Consider the following 9,174-nt stretch of genomic DNA (forward strand, 5'->3'; position numbering starts at 1 on the left):
CGAGAACTAGCAGAGCGGGATTCAGATCCAAGTCTGTGTTATTCTAGACTCGAGAGTCTAGAGCCTGAGGAGTGATGTGTGTTGAACCAGTTTAGGTGACCCCAGCCTTGGCTACCTCTGGCCTCCCCCATGTCAGTTGTGACCTGTTGGTGGTGGTTAATCCTTCCTCCTCACTTTATTTTCCACGTGTTTGATTAGCAGATCTTCTCAGCTCATTAGCTGTTCCCAGAGCTGTTTCTCACCAGATCCCTACTGGGTGTGCCCTAAACCAATTTCCTTCAGATCTTTCGGATTTCTCATCCTGTGGTTCCTCTCTGTCCATCCAGGTTCTATGGGGCTCTTCTGGGCACGGTTTGCATGCTATATCTGCTGCCGCTGTGCTGGGTCCTTGCCCTGTTAAACAGCACGCTCTTCCTGGGGAATGTGGAGTTCTTCCGAGGTAAGCCCTGGAGAGCCTGACACATGGGGCCCAGGCCTTCTTTGAGGGCTGGTTAGGCTCCCTGTTGTTTCTGCAGCAGCTGATCAGCTGTTTGCTGCACCTTCCACAAGGGGGCAGCACCACACTAGGGTCATCCCTTGATCAGTGGTGCCCTGGCCCTCAGATGTTAGGTGGGATACAGGGTGGGCTGCTGCTAGGGGTTCCTTTCTCTTCCCCAGGCAGATGACCACTGCTTACATGACATGGTGGCTTCTGGGAGATGAGGGAGGAATGTTTCCCCAGTGTTGCCACCTGTCTCCTAGGACTCAGCCCCCCGCGGCTGCTGCCTCCTCTCTGTGAGATCCCAGAGCACCGTCTGCCGCCTGGGCTCTGAAGCAGTGAGGCGGTCTGGAGAGGCTCTGAGTCATAGAAGCCTGGGCCTGAACATATGTTTGGGTGATTGCTGTACTTGTTTTCCTCCCTGGGGTTGGAAATTAATTTTAGAAGCCATGATTTATCAAGCACTTACTACATTTAATCTCTCTTTAACAATCTCATGGGGTCGGTGTTGGTATATCTATCTTACTTATGAGGCTTAGGTCAGGTGACTTGTTCAGAGTAAGGAGGGCGACTGTTTCCTTTAGCAGAGAGTGGGGTGCTGGAGGGGAGGGGGAGGCCAGTCAGCTGCAGCAGCAGTGGGTACCCCCAGAGCACCACTCATGCCATCCTGTTTCTGCCTCCCACTCGTTCTTCTTGCCGTGGGCAGTGGTGTCCGAATATCGGGCATCTCTGCAGCGACGCATGAACCCCAAGCAGGAAGAGAGTGCCTTCGAGAGCCCCTCACCGCCAGATGCTGGGGGGAAGGGCACGCTGCCGGACTGCACACCTGCGCCCACGCCCACGGAGGTGAGTGCCCCCAGCCCAGGGCAGAGCCTGCGGTGGCGGGCAGGATCCTGGCCTTGGCCTTCCTGTTAGCAGCTTGTTCACACTGCATAGCTTCTGGGCTGGCCTCCTGTAGTTCCTGCTCCCTCCCAGGCCAGTCTCCTCTGCGGTGCTTATAGTAGTCATTGTAATAACAGGAGCTACGCTGTGCTTTATCGAGTGCTTACTCTGCTGTTCCAAGTACTTTATAGACATCGAGCCCATGAGGTGTAGGTTCTTTCTGAGAAGGAGATTATTCTCCTGGTAGAAGAGAAGGCTGAGGCAGAGTGGTTGACCAAGGACTCAGGCCTAGGCCCCGTGGTTCTAGAGCCCGTGCTCTCAATCACTGTGCTCTCTAGCCACTGCAGGCCCTTTTTTGGCTTTGCTCCTGTCGTCCTGCCCTTGCTTTTACTCTCTCTCTCTTTATTTTTTTGGCTGCACCCACGGCCTATGAAGTTCCCGGGCCAGAGATCAAACCCATGCCACCCTTGAGACCTGTGCCACAGCTGCGGCAATGCCAGATCCTTAACCCGCTGCACCACAGAGACTGCTCTCTTTCCTGCGATTTCCTTCTTTCTGGCAGTGGTGCCATTTCCTCTGAGGCATGAACCACTGTTTTGCGAAACTTGGATGCTGGCTTAGGGAAGATGGCCCTGCCTTGGGAGCAGGGCTGCCGGCTCTCTCTGACTGTAACACGTCTCTCTCCCAGGACCTCACACCGGGCAGTGTGGAGGAGGCTGAGGAGGCCGAGCCCGACGAGGAGTTTAAAGATGCGATTGAGGTGGGTGGCCCTCCCCGGCACCCTCAGCTGACCAGGTCAGAAGTTGGGTGGTCCTGGAGCTATGTGGCTTCTCACGTTCCAAGTCTAGGTTTTTAAAATTCTCCTGCATCCACGTGAGGAGCTGAACCTGCTCTGAGCTAGAACTCACTGGTTGAAAGGTGCTCCTGAACCTCCACCTGTCCTCTTGCTGACCTAGGCGTCTGTCCTGGGTGCCCTGGGGCAGGGATGGCTCTGGAAGCCTCTGGGAAACGCCCTGCTGGGGAAGGCGGGTCCCTCACTGCCTGGGCTGGAGACCGTGGTCTTGGCACTTTGATGCGGGGAAGGCAGATTTGGAGGGGGCACCGCCAGGTCTCTGCTCTTCTGAAGGGGGAGGGCCATAAGGTGTCCCTTTGAGGGGTAAGGATGGGAGACTGGAGAAGGTGGTTGCATGGCCAAGTGCAAGGTCAGAGAAAGTTAAACAGTCTTCCTGATTTTAGGACAATGGTTCACACTGGAAGTTTGCGGAAAGTATTTTATTTGGCACACAGAACTTTAAAATATTTTTAAAATGGAGGGGTTGCAGTGAAGAGCCTGGGTTTTTAGTTTTACTAAAACTCAGAAGCTCTGAGAGCCCTAAGATGGTAGCAGTCAGTGTAGCTGGGGAGTGACGGTCTCCTTTATAGAAGTCACAGAGTCCCACCGCTTCCTGTCATCCACCGTCACTGAGTCCTGGTGGCGGCTGCCATTTATTGTCATGTTTGCATTTTGACTTTTCTTATAGTAGGAAATCACCTCTCCTCATGTCCTTTTGTAAAATAGGGGATATAAGAAGTGGAGGTCTTGGGAGTTTTCGCCAGGCCTACGACTTACACCCGGCCCACTTCCCTGATGTATTAGCCTCTTCCATGTGGGCATTTATACTTCGAATTGCTAAGGTTTCTCCAAGACGCGAACCGACGACTGTGGACTCTGAGTCTTGGTGGTGGTGGGAGAGGCGATGTGTGGCATGGGCTCTCAGGCATTTTTGTTCATGACCCACATTTCACATCCTGACCGAGTTCACGTTTCTGGCTGTGAAATACGTGAAACTTAGTTGAAACAAAAGTTTCCCAAAAAATGCATTGTGCAGGATCTCTTCTTTCCTGTTCCATTCTGTTCTGAGATAAAGACCCACCAAATTCATTCACCCAGTTTGACAAACAGTCGTACACAGCTTCTCCCAAGCTTATTTGATGTTGGGACCCTTTTATGGAGGCCTCTGTTAATGTCACCCTTAGGGACATGCCCCGACGAACTCAGAGTAGCGCTTCTGTGCTTCCTTTTGCTTGGTGGGGGGAGGGAGGTCTCCTCCCAGCAGCTTCCTTCTCTTGCTATCTCTCTCTGTTTTCTCTCCTTCTCCCCCGCACCTTGGGAGGCAGGAGACCCACTTGGTGGTGCTGGTAAGTAGGATCTTTGCTGAGGTGGGCAGGGGCTGGGCGGGGGAGAGTGGCCGAGCTGGCAGTTGCCGCGCCTCGTGGGATCTGCCGTGCACGCAGGTCCCGGAGCCCTGCCGCGGAGCGGGCAGGACTGGAAAGAGCTGTTCCTGCAGGAGGATGACGAGGGGACCCCGTGCCCGGCAGAGGACGAGTTGGCTCTACAGGACAACGGGTTCCTGAGCAAGAATGAGGTTCTGCGCAACAAGGTGTCGAGGCTCACGGAGCGGCTCCGCAAGCGGTACCCGACTAACAACTTCGGTACGGGCTGGGGTGCCCCGGCCACCAGGCCCAAGATGCTGGGTTATGACAAAAGCAAGGAGTGGAGTTCCCTTTATGGCTCAGTGGTTAACGAACCTGACTAGGATCCATGAAGATGTGGGCTCGATCCCTGGCCTCGCTCGGTGGGTTGGGAATATGGTGTTGCCGTGAGCTGTGGTGTAGGTCACAGATTGGGCTCAGATCCTGCATTGCTGTCTGTGGTTTTGGCATAAGCAGCTGCAGCTCCGATTGAACTCCCGCCTGGGAACTTCCATATGCTGTGGGCATGGCCCTAAAAAGAGAAAAAAAAAAAGATAAAAATTGTTTGAGAGTTCCTATCCATGGCTCAGTGGTTAACGAATCTGACTAGCATCCATGACGACACAGGTTTGATCTCTAGCCTTGCTTGTGGATTGGGGATATGGCATTGCCATGAGCTGTGGTGTAGGTTGCAGATGTGGCTGTGGTGCAGGCTGGTAGCTGTAGCTCCAGTTGGACCCCTAGCCTGGGAACCTCCACATGCCGTGGGTTCAGCCCTTAAATAGCCCCCACCCCAAAAAAAAGCAAGGAGTAAAGCTGTGTCCACAGCACCCTGGGAAGGTAGCAGATGAACAGCGGGACCGTGAGGGAGGGAGTGTGGGTTCCTTCCTGTGCCTCTGTCCTTATGAATCCCGCAGGAAGATGAGGAATTCACTTCTGGAAGCGCTGCAGCAGGCGTTGGGAGCTGAGTGTGGAGTCTGAGCTCCTGGTGCAAATCCCAGCACTGTTGAATATCCTTGAGCAGATTATTTCATTGCGGGGGAGGTGGGGGAGGTGGGGGGGCCCGGTCTCAGTTTCCCCTCTGTAAAAGGGAGATAATATAGGTTCTTACCTCACAGGGTGGTTATAGGTCTCAAAAGAGATAAGACTCATTAAGTGCTGGCTGGTTTGTAGTAAGTGTTTCCTGAGGGGCACTGTTTTTTGTTGTTGTTTTTGTTGTTTGTCTTTTTAGGGCCATACCCATGGCATGTGGGGGGTCCCAGGCTAAGGGTCAAATTGGAGCTATAGCTGCCCGCCTACGCCACAGCCACAGCAGCGCTTCTGTGACCTACACCACAGCTCATGGCAACATTGGATCTTTAATCCACTGAGTGAGGAGAGGGATCGAGCCTGCATCCTCATGGTTGCTAGTCGGGTTCATTAACCACTGAGCTACGATGGGAACTCCCATGAGGGGCACTGTTAATGTGAGAGGCCCTGGTCCATCCTGCAGGTGCCTTGGAGCCTGTCTGGATCTTCCCAGTCTGACTGGTAGCAAGTTGAAGCAAACAGTGCCCCTGCGCGCGATCGAGCCCCGACATCCCTTCTCCCCAGCCGAGTTGGTAGATTGGCCAGTCTTTATTTTACTAGGTGTGTGATAGGTCCAGGAAGGCAGCTTTGGCGAAGGGCAGACTTGACCTTAGTTTGGCTTGGAGACTTGGCTCCGACCAGGAGAGCAGGAGCTGAGCCAGATAAAGTTAAAACTGAAGCCTGGAGAGCTGGGCCCTCGGGAGTCACCCTGGAACTGAATCTGAACCTTGTTGCGGCCTGGGGTCAGCTGACGGGTGGGAGGGTGGGCTGGCAGCACTGTGAGGTCTGGTCAGAGTGCATTGTGGGGGCTGTGCCCCGGGAGAAGCCCCTGGGGTTTATTTTGAGGCATTCTGCCCCAGACACTCAGGGCCTGCTTTCCTGCCCTGCAGCAGCTAGGGCAGTTGTTTCCTGAGCATTAGACATCCTGGTTCTTTCTGCTCTGAGTGCCTCCAGAAAGATCCCTTTCTTTTATTTCTGATGATGGCTGACTTCTGCCGAGCGCTCCGTGTTCAGGGCGCTTTCGCCTCCTCTGTCTCACTTAGTCCTCAGCAGCCGCCGGGTTCCGGAGGTCCCAGGTGACATTACGCAATAGTTAATACTCTTGTTCTGGCAAATGATACTTTTATACCCATGCATTTTAATAAAGCCCCTCAGATGTTCCCATTTTATGGGTGAGTAACCTGGAGTTGAAAAGAGTGATCTGCTCACGTGGCGAAGCTGTGACTCAAATCCAGGTCATGTGATCTGACTGCTCTGTTCTTTCCAGCTCATCATCTCCCTTTGCCCTTAGTGTCTGACGTGCCCTAGTTTTCCGCCTGTGTCTGTATTTGGCCTTAGGTTCAGGTAGTCCCTACCAGGACGGGGGGGAGGCATGTCAGGTGAGGATGGCAAAGGCAGAAAATGCTTCTTTTCCTAAGCCCCCCTCAGCCCTCCGTTTTTCAGGACTGCTTGCCGTCCCTTCCTTGAGGTGTTCTCAGGCTCTGGGCTGTGAGGGCAGATGCGGCAGCTCTGCCCTTGGGTCTGCCTCCCACAGGCCGAGGTGAGTGAGCTGCTTTGGGGCTCATTCCATTCCCATTGCCAGTGGGTGAAGGGGGCGCACGGGAGGAATCAGGGCAGGCTGCTCACGGGCGTCTCTGTGGCCTCTGAGTGGGAGGGGGCTGGTGGAAAGGGCCCCCTCGTCCCAGAGGCTCCGTGACCCTTGCCCTGGCAGGTCCCTGTGCTCTTGGGCTCCTCCCTGCTGTCTCTGCCCCCGTGGCATCCTCCCCTGAAACCGAGGACCTCAGCTGATTCTTGCCCTGGCAGGTGGACTTGGTAGGGGTCGGAAGGGTCTGTTTCACGAGACCATGTGGTGGCCTTGGGGGACTTGGCCCTCCTTTCCCCTGTCCCATGCCCCTTGATGAGGCGAGGCAGAGGTGGGCTGCCTGGCCCACTACATTCTTAGTGTGAGTGACAGAGTCCTCGAGCAGCCGCTTTCCTAGGTTGGTGCCACCAGTTGGTGGTGCACCCTCTGCTCTTCTCTCTCCGTCTCTCTGCCTGGGTGTCAGCTGACTGACAGCATCAACATCTACCATAAGCCCCTTGGCCTCAAGTTTCTCCTTGCTCTAGCAGGGTCCCCTTTCCTTTTATTGTTTTTATGGCCGCACCCGTGGCACATGGAAGTTCCTGGGCCAGGGGTCGAATGTGAGCCACAGCTGCGACCTATGCCACAGCTGCAGCAATGCTGGATCCCTAACCTGCCACATCACAGCGGGAACTCGTAGGGTCCCCTTACCTTGAATGTAGAGCATGTCCTTTACCAAGAGCTGCAGGGGATTCTGGCTGTTCCGACAGAGGGAGGAACCGCGTGTGGCTAATATCGCTTTGGGCCTTTGTGTGAAGGTAATGCCTGGTGCCCTCTACCTGGCCAGACAGGTGGTCCAGGAGACCCGGCAGTTTGCCCTGAAGCTGATAGTTGCTGTGGTTGGATCATAGGAGGCCTTTGGGCCCGAAGTTCTAGAAATCTCCTTCAGTTGTCTTGTCCCCCGTCAGGTTTTTACAGGACCCAGTTCGGCTCCCTTCTGGGCCCCCAGCCCTCGGTTGGGCTCTCTGAGCCCCTTTTGTGAACATCCTTCTGCCTAGTGTGGACCCCTGCCTTTTCTTCCCTGGCTCCGTGCCCCCGCCTGCATGGAGATTTCTGCATTGAATCATAGTCAGTGTTCCTGGGGGCAGCCCGTGGAACTTTCCTTGTTCTCCTCAGCTTTTGCTTTTGCTTCGCTTCTGGAGCTTGATGTAGTCGTTAAGGCCCAGTGGCCTTTCTTCGCTTCCTCCATGGTTTTGATTTTTTTTCTCTTACCCACCTGCACTGCCTTCATTGGACTGAGTCCTTGTTGCAGCCTACCGTCTTTGGTTTAACTTTCCTGGAAGCACGGGCGGGTGGTGAGCACAGCTTCTCTTAGGCCCCCTTGCCTTGATGTAGCCTCTGAAAGAATGCTCCGTTCCCACTTCCCCATCTTTCGCCTCTTCTTACACCCGCCCCTTGCCTCCCCCCGTCAGCTGTTTTCTAAGCTGCTGTCGACGCCTCTGCCTGCCTTGTCTGGAACCTTGGGGTCTCGTCGTGTCTGGTAGCTTAGGCAGAATCTCTCTCTCCTGGCTCTGTCTCTCCCCATCCTGCCCGCTACTCCCTGTGCCTGTGCCTCTGGCCCTGCACACCTTCTTGGAAGGTGCCTGGTTCCGAGCTTCTGTCCTGGGATCTTCAGAGGACAGAAATAAGGAGTCTGGTGTTTTCAGAGGCATTTCTTTCTTTAGCTGTGGGCAGAGTGTTTGTAAGGAGGCCCTTTGGGAGGGGTCGTGTTGGGCGGCTTTCATCTGAGATCATTGGAGCCGCCTTCTCTTGAGAGGTGCTTGTTGTCAGGTGCCCGCCAGCGTGGTGTGATTTCTAGGGGGTCGGTTCTGCTGGATGCTCTTCAGTTTTGGCTGGATCTACAGGTGGGGCCTCTAAGCCCCAGGCGGGAGCCAGGGTGACAGCTGTGTATAGGCCGGGACATCGATTCTCAGCGGCCATTGGGTCTTCCTTCTTAGTTTGAATTCCTCTTTCTGTCCCTCGATTTGGACTTGGCTCGCTGCTCCTGGCTGAGCAGTTGGGGCTGGGCTGGTGCCCCGAGTGGCCCTATTTAGACGAGCCAGGAGCAGGTAAGAGTTGAGAGGCCTGGGCTGGGTCATAGCTGAGCTGCTGCCTCTGTTTCTTAGGGAGCTGTACAGGCTGCTCGGCCACCTTCTCGGTGCTGAAGAAGCGGGTAAGTCTCCCTGGAGGTGTGCTTGCTGGGGACTTGGGATGAGAGGGAGGGGAGTGGTGCGTTGTCATCGATGGGGTCTGACCCCTTGGGCCACCTCGGGCCTGGTCTGAGGTTTGCTCAAAGTTTGGTCACAGGTGCCCCCGCCCCTGTGCCCCTGCCTTCACCAGCCTTTCAGTGGGATGTCCCGTCTGGTCTCAGTCCTGCCTCGCCTGGGCACCCCCAGTCCTACCGTTGTCCCACTTCCCCTGGGTGGGGTCAGCCAGTGGAAAGGAGCGCCAGGTGCTGGGGCTGGGGGTTCGAGACTGACCTTGGCTCTTGTCTACAGCGGAACTGCAGTAACTGTGGAAACAGCTTCTGCTCTCGGTGCTGCTCCTTCAAGGTGCCCAGGTCCTCCATGGGGGCCACAGGTGAGTGGTGCAGGGGATGGGGGGCAGCGGGAGTCTCCTGCCTCCCCTGAGGGGCTGCTGCATGTGGGGAAAGCGCGGGGGTCAGTGAGAGGTCAAGGGAACCTGGGCTCTCCTCCGTCTCCCTTTAACAAGGGAAAACGGGACTATTTGATGCATGGACAAGAGTATACATGACGTATCAGATTATGAAGCGTGGTGATGAATACCCATGACTGCTTCTCTAAAGTTAGAAAATAGAGCAGCGCCACTCCTGCCTTCCCCGGGAGAAGCTACCATCCTGCAGTTCATTCTTTTTCTCGTTACCTTGGTGATGCATTTAACAGAATGAAAAGTA

At 55.1% G+C, this 9,174-nt stretch overlaps 1 protein-coding gene across 8 annotated transcripts in view; it reads left to right on the forward strand.

Annotated features, from left to right (window-relative positions):
- The window catches only part of ZFYVE27 (zinc finger FYVE-type containing 27), a 31,097-nt gene that overhangs the window by 12,872 nt on the left and 9,051 nt on the right, over positions 1-9,174 (forward strand). For 4 of the 8 annotated variants that reach the window (XM_005657447.3, XM_005657448.3, XM_021074421.1 and 1 more), the window contains exons 6-12: positions 327-439; positions 1,185-1,324; positions 2,049-2,120; positions 3,518-3,538; positions 3,688-3,832; positions 8,387-8,433; positions 8,759-8,840. In XM_005657447.3, the coding sequence (XP_005657504.1) occupies positions 327-439; positions 1,185-1,324; positions 2,049-2,120; positions 3,518-3,538; positions 3,688-3,832; positions 8,387-8,433; positions 8,759-8,840 (620 nt within the window). Of the gene's footprint in view, positions 1-326; positions 440-1,184; positions 1,325-2,048; positions 2,121-3,517; positions 3,539-3,687; positions 3,833-4,509; positions 4,875-8,386; positions 8,434-8,758; positions 8,841-9,174 lie in introns of those variants that run through there. The other 4 variants (XM_021074423.1, XM_001929110.5, XM_021074424.1 and 1 more) reach the window with 2 other exon arrangements.

This window comes from Sus scrofa, chromosome 14 (genome assembly GCF_000003025.6).
Source record: "Sus scrofa isolate TJ Tabasco breed Duroc chromosome 14, Sscrofa11.1, whole genome shotgun sequence".
In the NCBI taxonomy this organism is placed as follows: domain Eukaryota; kingdom Metazoa; phylum Chordata; class Mammalia; order Artiodactyla; family Suidae; genus Sus; species Sus scrofa.